General features: G+C 41.3%; 1 protein-coding gene across 3 annotated transcripts in view; it reads right to left on the reverse strand.

Moving 5' to 3' along the window:
• Positions 1-386: 386 nt before the first annotated feature.
• The window catches only part of ENOX1 (ecto-NOX disulfide-thiol exchanger 1), a 299,113-nt gene continuing 284,795 nt past the window's right edge, over positions 387-14,704 (reverse strand). For 2 of the 3 annotated variants that reach the window (XM_014966054.1, XM_014966052.1), the window contains 3 exons: positions 7,842-7,944; positions 4,782-4,867; positions 656-1,338 (listed from right to left, as the gene is read on the reverse strand). In XM_014966054.1, the coding sequence (XP_014821540.1) occupies positions 1,207-1,338; positions 4,782-4,867; positions 7,842-7,944 (321 nt within the window). In that variant the 3' untranslated portion in view covers positions 656-1,206. Of the gene's footprint in view, positions 1,339-4,781; positions 4,868-7,841; positions 7,945-14,704 lie in introns of all 3 variants that reach the window. The other variant, XM_014966053.1, reaches the window with a different exon arrangement.

Below are 14,704 nucleotides of genomic sequence, written 5' to 3' on the forward strand. Positions count from 1 at the left end.
AAGTGAGTTATTCCATTCCTTGCCTGACCAAAGGCCAGACGCATTAGCTGGGCACTAGAAGGAGTAACTAATTGGATGCATCGCGACTACCCAACAACACTGAAAATGAAGCAATTTGAAGTGTTCACTTTTAATCTGGCTGCGTGTCTGAAAAAAAATAAATTAAATCTGTTCAGCTAAAGAAAGCTCCATGCTAGTACTTCCTCTACCAGTATTTTTAATTATTTTAATCTTAGCTAATATTGCAAGCTCTTTTTTGATTCCTAATTAATTTAAACAAGTTATCTGCAATTAACAATTTAGGTAGGAGAAAGGTAAGTGTGCAGAGACTTGTGCTGGATTGATAAAAATTCAAAAACATCAAAGAAACACTTGTACAAACAATATGGTAGAAGTCATATTTATTGATAAAAATTAATATATCTGCTATAAAATTTGTAACAGTAATGCAACTGAATATTTATTTTGATGCATAAACCTGAATGTTACATACCAAATACAATACAGTAACACTGGTTTCCTCCTTATTTACATGTTTATGAAAATTGATATGCAATCCATGTTAAAAGAACTTGTAATGGAGAATAGTTACATTAGAAAAATAATATTCTTGATAAAGCATTCTTGAGGACTCCAATCACATTTTCAGGCCTCTTTCAATAAGGCAAAAATCCCTGGTACAGCATATAACTTAATTTACAAAATACAATAACTTCAGACACATCTTCAAGTTTTCTTTTGGTATGCTTTTCCTCACTCTAAAATTACTCAATTTTCTTACTAAACAGAAAGAACTTTCAATAACAAAACTTTATGAGTTCTACTACATATTACATATACGTTGCTGTAGCTTAGCGACCATCACCGAGCAATCTTTCTCCTTAACTGTTTGCTCAATGAGCTTTTCTTAGATGTAGGACATGTAGTATTTTGAAATCATTATGACTGTGGTATCTTTCTTCAGTTTTCATAGGAAACAGATCTGTCACGTTTTGAAACTTTTTTTAAAAATTTTATTTTATTTTAGGAACTGGTGCACAACTACATTTCCACTCACAAGAGAACGTCACAAATGTAACTAAAATTAGGCTTGGATAACTTTGAAAACATACTACTATGTGCCCAAACCCAAATTTCTTACTTTAATACTTTATAACCCTGCCATGCTCTAGGAATTCTTCTGCATAGCTTCGTTACTAGTCACAGTCAGATAGTTTTAATTCCTTCAAAGGCACAGAACTTCCACCTCTTTTCCAGTGTTGCTCCTACACCAGTGAATTCTTGTTTAAACATGCGTGGCAGTCTCATCAAAAGCATTTCTATCTCATTTGCAGAGATCTGAGAAAGAAATAAAGGTAAAACTACAGTGAGAAAGCTGCCCTGTAATTGGAAAGAGGAAATACAGAGAATAGAAATAAGGAGGGATGCAGGGCAGGGAGTGGGGGAAAGACAGGCCAGATGAAAACACCAAGGATTATTATTATTTTTAACCTTAGCCTGATATGAATTTCCAGTCTCCAAAGCAAGAGCAGATTCCTTGCAGGAATGATTCTGCTTTTGTAATGGGCATCCCACTATAAAAGAATGACAACTGTTACGTTGGGGCTGCTGCCACACGGTGTGGTATGGAGCCCATCAAAGAACTAGAGTTGCAGGTATACTTGTGAGCAAGGAGGAAGCAAATGGGACCTTATTCTTCCTTCTCATCCCATGAGCTCTTGAATCTTCCTCCCAGCTCCATCAGTTTTTCTCTCGCAAAAAAAACCCACAGGGACTTTATCTTTAATCAGCTCGCTTTTGTTCCTTAGGGCTGACTATCCATGGAGCCATCTTCTCCCAGTTTGTCCCAGTCCAGCAGTCCCAGATAACCAGGCAGTAAAGTTCCTGACTTAGCATTGCTCAGGATGTTTTTACGGTTTTGAAACCTTATTGACTGGTTACCTTCCTAAGGGGAAAGATGCTCTCATGGCAGAAAACACTTTCACAAAGGCAACCTTTCTGATATAATCAGTAGGGAAGTCAAGAAAGGAACAGTCATGGAAAATGAACTAGTTTATCCTTGTTCTGCTTCTTCTAAAGTGATGGTCATGAAGGGTAAAGCAAAGAAATTTATGTGCGCTGCCTGCTCTCCACAGGTATCTCCATGGTTTGATAGGCTTTTCTGGCAATGATGGTATTTCTGCTTATTCATATTAGTAGGAAACTTGCATGGTAAAAACTTTTCTTTTTAAAACAGTATATAAACAAAACATGCTAATTACACCTCATTTCATCCAAGGAGGACGAGAAAATATCTATCACCTCTCATCTTCCTGAAGAGGTTAGTGCAGCAGAAAGACTAAATGTTTCATTAGAGGCAGCACTGAAAATCAGTGTCGGAGGCAGTCTAAAGCCCCAAAGTAATCAGCTCCATCTTTTACGTACTCTCCTGGCAGTAACGGATATCTGGTTACCTTTGCATAATGTACCCGAGCTCTACGCTGAGCCCTCAGGCCGCACGGGTGTGCTGACCTTATCATTCCTGTTCAGGTGAGGAATGACAGGCTAACCACGGGAAGTAATTGAAATTAATCTCCGAGATTGCATCTCTGGATTGCGCTATTAAAAAGTAATTTGTTGCTACAAGCAGTTACTTCCAAAGCAAACCAGCGAGGTCAAGTTTTGTGGCTTTGCGTGTTTGTTGAGCAGCTGGTGGGTCGAGTGGTAGCTGCAGGGGCTGGTCCGTCGGCACCTCGGAGAGCTGGGGGCAGTGCTTCTTCCACAAAGGCTGTGTTGGGAAGTCAAGGGCTCGATCCTGGCAGCCTTGCAGGTGCCAACAGGTTGCTCACACATGCAGAAATTAAAGGACTGAGCCCACAGACACACACACAAGGAGGGACCACAGCAGTGGAGGGGAAGAACTTTGAAGAGCTCGGTGGGCAGAAGCAATGAGCAGCAGGGCTGGAGCCCGAGAAGCCGGTATTTTAAGTGATTGTTGGTGTCACTCAAGAGACACATAGCTGGAGGGGTCAGTGAGGGGCAAAGCAGGTGAAATTTAGCCAAACGCTGTGTGTTAAGGACGGACTTAGACTGAACATTAGGAAGGAATTTTTCACAGAGAGACTGGTCGGGCATTGGAATAGGCTGCCCAGGGAGGTGGCTGAGTCACCATCCCTGGATGTGTTTAAGGGACTTTTAGATGGGGTACTGAGGGATATGGTGTAGGGGAGGACTATGTAGAGTAGGGTAGATGGTTGGACTCGATGATCCCAAGGGTGTCTTCCAAGCTAGACGATTCTATGATTCTATGACTTGAAAGATGACTGAGGAGACTGGGTGCTGCAGGAACCAGGGACAAGATGAGCAAGATGTATGCGTGGCAGATCAGGGAATAGAGAAGCAGGAAAGGAATGGTGGCAGGTGTGAAGCTCTGGATGTAGCAGGTCTTGATAAAATCAGATTTTTAAAAAAAAACATTGAAATTCACTAGTTTTTCACCTCTTTCTACTGTCCTCATCCCTGACTCCCTTTTCATCGTGGATAAGAGCAGACTGTAAAGCATTAGCAGATCTGAGCTGTCATGGCCTGAAGGTAGTGCCTAAGAACTTAATAATCCTTCTCTCCTCAATGCAACCTGTCTTATTTCCAGTGGGCTTCTAACTCAGAATCTCCTCTGCCTTTTAATATAATTTTTTTTTTCATAGAAACAGAGGAAGTATCCTCCAGGGCCATAAAGCAGCCCATCAAAGTAGCCCATCACGGCAGCTGGAAGGTGACCTTGGCTATGGGTGGCATGGCTAGAGTATGTGTTCAGGAACAAAATGTTACTAGGATCAGTGAGCAGCACACCAGGAGTGACACTCATGTTTTGAGTCCAGGTGCCCACCATAGCTGCATTCCTGACTCCGTGTTGCAAGAAGATCTGGGCAAGTACCATCATCTCCATGTCCAGTGGAAGCATTGGAAGATGCAGATCAGAGCTGTGGCTAACCACAGGGTGAACCCTGCATCTGCTAAGGATCTCATGGGGTTTAGCATCCTGCAGAGCTGTTGTTTAGCACTTAAGAGTAGCATTCACCTAATCAAAGGTGGCTATTTCACAGCCAAGCCTCTCACCTTTGACTTGCTAAATATTCAGCGGAGAGGAATAGGAACTTTTGGGGCTTGATTTCATCTCATCCTACAGTCCATAATTAAAAGTAAGCCTAACAGTCTTATCCTACAGGTATGTATTAACTATAGACTATACAAACTGGAGCATTAAAAAGCACTTTGCAGACTGTAGTGTGTTGGCCTCGCCTTCTCCAAATTTAGCAATAAGGTCAGCCAATTTCTTTATGAGGCCCTCTCCGCTTCCATGTGGAGACGAAGGGTACAGTCAATGGTCCATTCACGTGTTCATGAAAGCTCATGTTCAGTGTGACCCATGGCTAACAACTTTAGGAAGAATAAGGGATCATCTCCTAAAACTCTGCACATTTTAATGGCCATGGCTACACCTGCCTCTTCTTCCGATTTCCTTCTCCCCAGCTCTATTTCAGGATCACGTATCATAAAATCTGCTGCTAGTCTCTGCCATTTAAAGCTCTGCTCTTCTTTGCCACAAAGAATAGCTAAATAGTGCAAGGCAAAGACCTCAACGCAAGCACGTGCACTGTAATTTGCGAATGAATAAAGACTGCAAACCCCCAAGCCCCATATCCCATTATCTTTCTAATGGAAGCGCACGAGGAGTTTAACCTGCAGAAAAGAATAATACAATATTTCTATAGAGAAAACAGATTTTGATTAAATTTTTTTACCCTGGAGTCCAACTGCTGCATATAAGACCAAAGATATTCTATATTGGCTCCAAAAGGGTGGACGTGAAGAAATGTGGATATGATACCTGTATTAAAAACAAATGCACACAAAGTATTGAAATTGCCTCACACAATATATCATTAAAATAAGCAAAAATAATTCTGAAGAGTCTGTTCTTGCAGGTTTTTCAGTATGAATTATGGTTCTTATTTTTCTTACACAACCCAATAAACATAACAAAATGGCGCATTTTTAATACAGTCATAATAACATGGTAAACACAATAGCTCATCTTCAGGAATGACAGCAGTTAGCAAGTAAGTGACCAAGATAATATACTGATGAATAAAGGAATTTCTAAACAAAGACTTGCTGGAAGCATTTCAACTACCAATTTTATGCTTGATTTACCAATATAAAATTGTGGATATTGTAATGGTAAAATTATTGCTTTTTTCCCCTTCACTGGATGCTCTGTTGTGAAAACGTTTCATATAATTGTGTCAGAAACCTCACTCCCTCAAATTTTTCTAGCAATTAAGCTGATGCTGGTTATGAAAAGTGTTTAATCCATATTACCCCTAACTGCTGCTAAAGAAAACACAAATCCTGTGTGACATATTTACTTATTTACTTTCTGTTAAAAGAGAGCCAGTTCTGTCTTCATTGTTATTTACAGGATGGTTATAAAAGGTATGGGAATAAAAATGGCTTAGGAGAAATCAGGATCTAAGTCTTGAGATTCTTCCCGCAGTGAAAAATCAAGTGACAGTATAATAATGACGACCAGAGAAAACAAGATTTGGGGCATTGGAATTGCTATTAAGAGCACTATCAAATTTTTCCTCTTCTAAACAAACAGTGAAAATGCAAAATGGCATGTGTGTTACTTACTGTTTGGGGAGAGTTGAACTGTAAGAATCAGAGCAAATATTTTCAACTCTGTTTGGATGGGTTTCCTAGCTGAACTACCCTAGGGGAAGTTCCTTATATTTAAAGCATAAACACCAGGATTAAAAATGCTTACAAATGACAAAAATGGGTCACTGTATCTTGTGTACTGCAGGCCATCCTGCTTTCTTGATGCTGAATGAATTAGGATAATCTTGGATTTCATTTTTCCCCAAATACTGGCCATGGTTGAAAATGATAAGTAAAATTTAACTCATTTTAGACTGGCTTTGCAAAGAATACCTTTTTTTTCCCCCCTCATTTTTCCGATAGCATTTACAAACTTCTGATCCTGCAAAGGGAGGGGCATGTATTTAATTTTATACCACGGTGAGTCCTAGCAGCGGTTGCTGCCTTCATGCTGTGCGTGACCATAAGCACACACACAAGAGCTCTCGAAGCAAAAGCCAAGACCATCACACTTGGATGGGTTGATTGGAAATCCAATTTGCATTCAAATCATATTTTACCAGTGTCGTCGTGTTTGTTATGTGTGTTCCCAAGGCTTTTCAATTCAGGATGTTCAAAGCTAGCTCTTTCATATAATGTAAATAAAAAGTCACTTGAAAATATTTTGTAGTTATGGACTGGAGTTCCATGATAACTTTTTAGTGCTTTTTTTCCTTTTGTGCTCTTTTTTCTAAGACAACATTAATTTTGCAAAAAAGCTTAGGGAATGGATGGAGACAGGGCCTGTTCTTCCCTTGCCATGGCTGAACATGCCTTAGAGGAAGAGATAACATGCAATCCATCCTGAGCAGTTTTATGCCTTTGAACCTTAACAATGAGCCAGCTGTGGGGGTTTTATGACCAGTAACATCTGGACTGAGATTACACTATTTATCTGAGTGTGCCCACTGTATGGCTAGTGGGTGGGACCCACTTGGGTACACTGCTACCATTTGTTACAGTTAAATAATTTGTGACCTAGAAAAAAAAAAGTTTTTTTATTCTGTTCTTTAAATCCCATCCTTGCTACCCTTCTCGCAGAAGTTATCTTTTAACGGATCAAATATGGTCCATTACAATGAAAAGTTCCAAAATTTGTCGTAACAAGCAAAATCAAAGCAATTCATACATTTCTATACATCCCACTGTTCCACATCTCACCAGTCACAGGAAGTTTGTGTACTAAGCCCTTTAAGCATTTAAATGCATTCTTCACTTTCAAATGACCTTTTGGGTCTGAACTGTCTGCTTCCTTGCCCCAGCAATAAACCAGCAACTTTCCTGGTGCTTAGCAGATGCAAATGAGTTGCATTTAAACACATTAAGGTAGTTTTGGAACTATCACCTACCAGGACACCGCTGATTTTGTGAAAAGACCAAACCAAAGAAATGAAACCTGGCCTTTCAGGTCAGTGTTCCTGTTAATGGCAACCATGCCGTAGGGAGCACTTTGGACCGTGGGCCTTTAGGCTCCATGAAAACCTGCCCCACTGAAACCAAACGCAAAACGTGCACAAATATAAATGGGGCACGTTCCCTCCAAGAGTAGCACGGGCACAGCCAGTCTTCCTGCGTGGATGAATCCTAGGTACCAGTTAGCTGGCCCACTGCATAAAAGCTTTAGCTTTCAGGGACTCTTAAAAGAGTTTATTTTACAGATTTTATTCTAGGTAAAGGATATAACAGTCCTTGTGGTATTCTTTATAAATATTCATATTGCTAATTCCCTCACCTAATGTCAAAAGCATAAATCTGGCTTGCTTAATACATCCAGTATACATATTTTTTGCTTGGTAGTTTGCTAATATTATTTCCACCCCCTTCTCCTTCACCATTTTGTGCAATAATCAGATAACAAGTTACACAATTCTAGCCCACTAAATCTTGATGTAAATAAAGTCATGCTGAAAGTCTAAATGCAGATCCTGCAATTTTCTTCATACCTGAAATCCTTTCATTAAGCTCTGCAGAATTTTTCAGAAAGGATAAGTTCACTTGTATTTTAGGATTTCTCTTACTAAAAGCCATTATGAATACAGATGAAGAATAAAATTATATTTTTCTCTCTTTTTTTTTATTTAACTTTTATTAGCACAAAGATGCATGTAAACACACATGCAAAACAAAAACTTAAAAATTCTTCTTTGCAGTTATCTTACCTATTAATAGTGCCTCTTTCTCTGATTTTAGACCCGGGCTTCGTTTCTCTGAATTTTTTTCTCTGTCTTGGTTGACCAATGCTACTGTCAATACATTGATTTCCTATAAAGTTTAAAAAAAAACCAACAAAACAGGTGGTCATGTAGATTTAATTTACTTCAATTAAACCTATCTGCTTCCTTTCAACTCTATAAAAAAGATCATTACTTTAATTCACATCTAAAGACAAGACAATTATAAATAATTGATTTGTTTGCAGAACATTAAGACACTTTTTGAAGAACCTTCATGCCAAGAGCTGCCAAGAAGAGAGATTTTGCTTGTGGAGTAAGTAATAACTTTGTTGCTGGTGCTTCTTCATTATAACAACTTGAAAGATATGCTGTAAAGTGTGGGGATGGTCAGAAAACTCACATTTTCTAGCTATTATAGCTGTAAACAAAGATTGCCTCTAGGGAACATGGATGGAAACGTTCAGCTACAGCTATAAGAGTAAATTCAACAGTCACTAGCAATGTTTCTAGCTACTAGAGCAGAATCATCTGCCTGATAATATTGTCCAACCAGTGCCTGGCATGGTGTTGGCTCCTGTCCCAAACAATTCCCAGGCATGTTTTGAGGGTCAGGACATTTCACGGACCATTCCTAACATAAAGCTACCTCATTGGAGAATTGACAGAGCGCCAGCCTTAAGGGCAAACAAGCCAAGGCTCCTCCTTTGAGCTCCTTTTTCTGCAATCAAGTGGCCTGGACCATCCAAATCTCAGCCAAGCTATCGCACTAGGTGCTCCATCAGAAGTACCCAGGCAGTTGTGCGACGCAGATTGCTCTTCTCCTGGGTTTATGTGAAGTAAACAAATTATCTCTATTTCAGAGGCATGTAAGTGGCCTCAAAGTGCATTGCACAATATTCAAGCATATACACGGGCTGTTTCCATGGAGCAACTGACATGCAGTCACTCGTTCCTTGGTGAGGCAGTGACTCACGCTGCTGCATCTGCTCTGTGAAACGCTCCGCAGTTCCATGCGAAACCTCGGAGGCAGAGAGCATGGGGCTGGAGGTATGGCAGGGTGAGGTGGGTCTGTGCAGGAGCGGTGCTCTTGGTCTGGCTGGGGGAGTCCAGGTAAGCAGCTGGAGGTTGCATGGGACTGGGCAGCCTTAAATGCAAGCAAACTTGCACTATTCGGTGTAATGACGTGGCCTATCTAGAACATGCGCTCGGGGTGATGCCTTGCTCCAAAACTCTTGGCAAGCACTTTCGGCAGTAGAAGAGAGACACCGGGCTTGGGTTGCTTTAGGGCATTTCTGGAGGTGTGAATAACCCATGCTAAAAAAAAAAGTCAAAAGCTCCAAAATACATCATGTGCCTCTTCATAGATGAGTAAAGGCTTCACAATCTGTGAGACTGGTAAAAAGAGTCAGGTACTTCCTCAATCTCCATTAAAAAAACGCAAAAAGCCCAATTAAAAAAAAACCACCCCACTGATATATTCTGTGCTCTTTTTACACTGGCTCCAAGGAGCAGCTGCCCCACAGGCAGTGCCTGATGGCTCAGATGCATCATGGCTTCCAACATTCCCTCACGACATGAAGAGGAACAAGTTGCCACGTGTCAGCTAAGGAACGGTACGTGCATTGGAGTGACATATGCGCATATGTGTGCCCTTAGCTCCCAGCAACCTGGCAGACCTTAGCCCACTGTGAAGGAGGAGTGAGCATTGGGTCACCTGCAGTTATAGTGGCCAACTGAGGCATGTCTCTCAGCCAGAGATCTATGCAGACTTGAGGACAGGTAAGCTAGTCAGGTTTTGCTGCCCTTTAAGTCATTAGAAATTAAGTAATTTTTAATCATGTATTTTAGTCATTTATTTTAGGTTGAAATCAACTGGACCTTAGAGGTGCCTGTTTTATATTCCTCACTGGCTGCAAAGGGGAACTTGCAGCACAGATTTAGACACCTACAGGTAGGAGGGAGTCTGTAGTTCAAGAGTTGCAGTGATCTCCTCTTAAAATAATGGTCTGCCTGAGTGCTCTGGCAGCTACATCACCTTGACACTAACACTCCTGCAGCGCTGTAATGCACAGGGCACATTATAGCAGCAGGAGGATGCTCTAAGTTGTCCAGTACTCTTGATTCCCCTCCTGATAGAGCCAAAGGCTAATGCAAATACTCATCTACTGCTGGCCATGACATCCAAGAGCACTGAAAGAAAACCCAGGCCGGAAACAGAAGTAAGAGAAGTGTTTGCATGAATTTCTCCATAAGGGCAGTAACGACAAAGGGGTTACAGATCAGAAGAAGGGAGCTGGATGACAGATTTCAAGATACTGCAGCAGAAGAGCAGAGCAGCATATGCCATCAGAGCTCGTATAGGTTAAGATGTAACTTTTGACTCCATCAGAGAGAGAAAAGCAGTCTAAAAATAACAATTCCTGAGAGGGGAAGGAAAGAGCAGAGAGATGTGTATTTGATATAACAGGCCCCAAACACAACACAGTAGCAGTTTCAGATGGGATTAGAAGTTTTGTCAAGCAGTGATGCAGAGAAAGAAACTATATTCCCATTGGGAGCAACGAACAGATGGATTCTCATTTAATGCCTAGATTTGAGCCTGTGCAGAACATTTTCTATGATTTATAGGACAGTGTAAATGGATGCTAAAGGAAGTCACATCAAGTTTTCCTTAACTGTGTGTTGGTACGGAGGATAAAAGAGTAAAAAATTGGTTATGAGGGAGCCTGAGGAAACTAAGAGTGGCAAAGATAGCTACTCAGCAAACAACTGGCTTTAGAAGAAGGCTGCAAGTTCTTGAAGGTGAGAAAAGGGGAGGTTTCTGCCATCCAGAACTGCCTGCCTCACAGAAGATGATAAATTAGAAAACTCTGATCTGGGTGCCAAAATAAGCTTGCACAGGCCAGGAAAATCCAGGGTGTCCGTGGTCACATAAAGGGTTCAGTAGCAATGCTGGTAATAATTAATGGTGATTTAAGAGAAATGGGCGTAATTTTGTCTAAAAAATAAGCTTAAAATTCACCCAAAAACCAGGCTAATTATAGTATAAGTTAAAACCTTAAGTATCTGACAACATACTGCAGATACAAATCTGGTACCTATGAAGCCTCAACAACAAATCCTCACACAGTCAATCTGCACAATTTTAGGCAGAGGCACTATTTATGCCAACCCACAGAAACAACACTTTTTAAGAGTACAAAGGTGAATGAGGCAATAACTAATTGGAAACAAACAGCTGGATCACCTCTCTGACATGAGAAAAAGCTACTGATCACCAGACGCCTGAGAAAAATTACTTAATATATACTACATTACAGTATTTCCTTTCTTTCCTGGAAACCATCCTTTATTTGGCAAATTATATCTTCTGAGGCCCTATGCAGTCTCCTTCAGCAGGTTTCATTATAAAAGGAGTATTTTGCTACCATCTGTCAGTTAGTGCATTGAAGGACAAGAACACAGCTGAGCACGTGCAAAACCAGTACTTATTAGAAGTGAAGTGACCTTGCAAGAACTAAATACAGTATGTGGAAGGTTTAATCCAGGTTAAATCACACTCGGAGATCATTAGGGACCTGGCCCTCTTCATTATTCACAAATTATGTCTGGTATTGGAGAACATGGAGGCCCAGTTTGATGATGACAGCTCCAGAGGTGCTCAGCATGAATGCAACCATTCTCTGTGATGCTCTCATCATTGCCAGCTTGGAGCTTTTCCCTGAAATGACACTTTTGTCCTTCAGCAGATGATGAAAAGACATGAATTTCCCTCGTGGACTTGACAAACTCTACGATTCTGCAGCACCCTTGGGACCAGCATTTTGATTCGGGACTCCCTGCTTTTGAACCAGGGAGGGAAAGACAGAAGGAGTATTTCTGGAAAACTTTCAGGAAAACTCTCTGAATAAAACAGAGAGTGGCATAATACCAATTTTTCTCACATGGACTATTCATTTCCACAGGCAGACCTCTGACACCACCACTGACACGGAACTGATGGCTATGAAGAATTGTCCATGGCAGTTCTCACACATGGGTATGCACATTAGCCATGTCCTGGCTGTAAGGTGGGACAGAAGTTGGGTTTGTGTCATTCTCTCATGTATCCTGGCTTCTTTTGGAAGCAAACGCAGAGGCATGGGCCCCACACTGCAGACACAGCAAATAAGAGTGTGACTCCTCAGAGAGCTGCATTTGCCAGAGAGACATAGAAGTTCTGAAGAGTAGAAGAGAAGTAGTGACTTTCTACAGAAGATAGTCCCACGTACCGTAAGAGCAAAAGGTCTTCAGGTCCCTCCGCACTGCAGGGGACTAGAAGATCAGAAAGCCCCAGATATTTAGGCTGGATGACTTGAGTCTTCTGGTTCTTCATTGTTTTCTTTTTTCCCACTATGGGAAAGTATGATGTTAAATACAAAGTTCTCAATCGAGACATCACTCATCCTCTACAGGCCAGTGCAAAAAAGGCTGACAGAATATAAAATGTCTGTTCTTGTCTGGGGCTTCTCTATTTAGCAAAAATCATTCTCTTTAGCCTAAAATGTTCTGTGATACTTAAACCATACGGTAGCCAGCGTCCCTAAAAATGGGGGGAGTGAGGAGTTGCCATCCACCATGGCCGACCAACAGTGGAGCAGAGCTTGAAGAGTAGCTGCTTCTGCCAGAGTGCAGTTCCACATCACCCGCTGTTTAGGACTCTGCTTGAAAGGCAGAATATAGAAGTTAATGAATGTGACATTGAAGACGCTTGGCATGTGATCGGGATGCAAATGACAAACATCTAAAGACGTGAAATACTCCCTCCACTATCTGGGTAATCCAAATATTTGATAATTACATTTAAATCTAAGGGGAACTGCTTGCATATTGTCTTCAAAGACCTCATTCCCTTTGTCATAGTATATGGGATTCTGCAGAATTGTGTAGTGAGTGGGTAAAAACATTATGCCTTCTGAACGGTCCAGTAAAAAATAAAAAATCCTACCAAACTCTGCAAGAGTTTGTAGAATATGCTGGCGTTTGTACTATATGTAAAAAGCCAATTGTCTGAGGCATTAAAACAGTAGAAAGAAAGACTAGATGTTGGTCACAGCAGGCATATGACAGAGCAACTGCTGAATGTTGTTAGATGTAAGGGATACACCACACTTTCTCATCAGCCAGGGGATTTATGAGAGAAAATGAGTAGGAGGAGGAAAAAAAACCATGTATCTGAAACATAAGCAAAAATCTTGCAGGCTATTAACAGCAGGCTGGAAAGATGCTGTAAGCTCGAAAAGAAAAGGTAATTTTATGATTTTGATAGAAGAGAGAGCCGTGCGATACCAAATCTGCAGCCCTTAAACTCTTGAAAGGCATTTGTGTACCTGCTCTGAGTCCACAGAACTGGGCTTACACTTCAGATGTGTTTGCCCAAACTACTTATTGATGGCCAGGCAGGTTTGATGATTCTACTGCAAACACAGGTAGAAACTGGCCCGTGACAGAAGACTGCATGGTTTTCATTTATTTTCATTCACCTGGCAATCTCTTGAAGTCTAGTATAGTTGTTTTTGCTTTGCTGGTCTTTCCTTAAATGTACTTCAGACCTACATCTGAAAATTTAATCTTGCTGTTTTAACCTGAATGGAGCCTAATTCAATTTCCAATCAAGTGAATGGAAGCCTTGCAATAGATTCAATGTGTATCAAGTCAGACATCTTAAATCTATGGGGACATGAAAGGTTGAGGTACAGGACAACTTCTGACAGCTTAACATGGTTGTAAGTTGAGAATGGGCTACTGTCCTTGTCTATGTTCCTATCCATGGTGAATACAAAATTATTCAACCCAAGTTGAGCTAAACTACAATGAAAGAGCTTATTTAAATTTAACTTAAATCAAATTTGCTTGCAAATGTGGCAATGTATGAGTACACTCACAGACAGTGATTGTGACTCAGATGATCACAGAATTGCTAAAATCCCGCAAGTGACCTTGGGAGGTCTCTAGTCCAACCTCCTGCTCAAAGCAGGATCAGCTGTGGGGTCAGAGCTCACCGATGCGCAACAAGGGGTAATAGTCCAATGGCTGGATAAACCTCAACAGTCTCTCTGCAACATCCCAGTTCCGCACCCTCATCAAACAACATGTGGGATGTGTCATCAACAGATGGGTGCTTCTGTCCCCTGCAGAAGGGGTTTTCCAACCATCATCACTTGCTACTTCCTCCTGATATTTGTGACTCAAGTCTTATTTCCATGGGCACAAAGAAGGAAAGACATGGGGAAAACCCAATAACCTAATCAGAGAAAAAATAATCCCCCAACCCAGCTACTCCCAGGGCTGTTAAGGGAGAGTGTCAGCCCCAGGGATCAAAACCTATCAAGATCAGTCAATGGAAATGCTCTCTGGATCATCTTACAGACTGAGGGGGGCATTGCCTATAGGGGTATGGGACTTGTTATAGGATGTAGGGGAAGAGCATCTTGGGATTGTACAGGACGTAGTTGAGGGTCCTTAGCAGAGAAACAAAAGGCAGGAAAAGGGAGGGATCATGGTGGTTTGGGGAGGAGAAAAAAGGGACTGGCTGTATGTAAACAGGTTGCTGGTCAGTACACTTGTGTGCACATGCCATGCTCTGATCAGTGCATTACACTCATTAAACTCAATTACTAACTCTTTCCCTGGTTGAAGGACTCTCTCTGTGTGCATGGGGGTCCGAGCACAGCGACTGAGGTGGGACCAGCTGTCAGAGGGCCAAGTGTCTGGAGTGCTGCAGTTAGAAAGACCAGATGGTGTGCATAGGCTGTTCTGTGATCACTGGTGAGCATCAAGCCAGACCAGCCACTCAGTAGAACAATAAG

This window comes from Calidris pugnax, unplaced genomic scaffold (genome assembly GCF_001431845.1).
Source record: "Calidris pugnax isolate Ruff unplaced genomic scaffold, ASM143184v1 scaffold20, whole genome shotgun sequence".
Classification (NCBI taxonomy): Eukaryota; Metazoa; Chordata; class Aves; order Charadriiformes; family Scolopacidae; genus Calidris; species Calidris pugnax.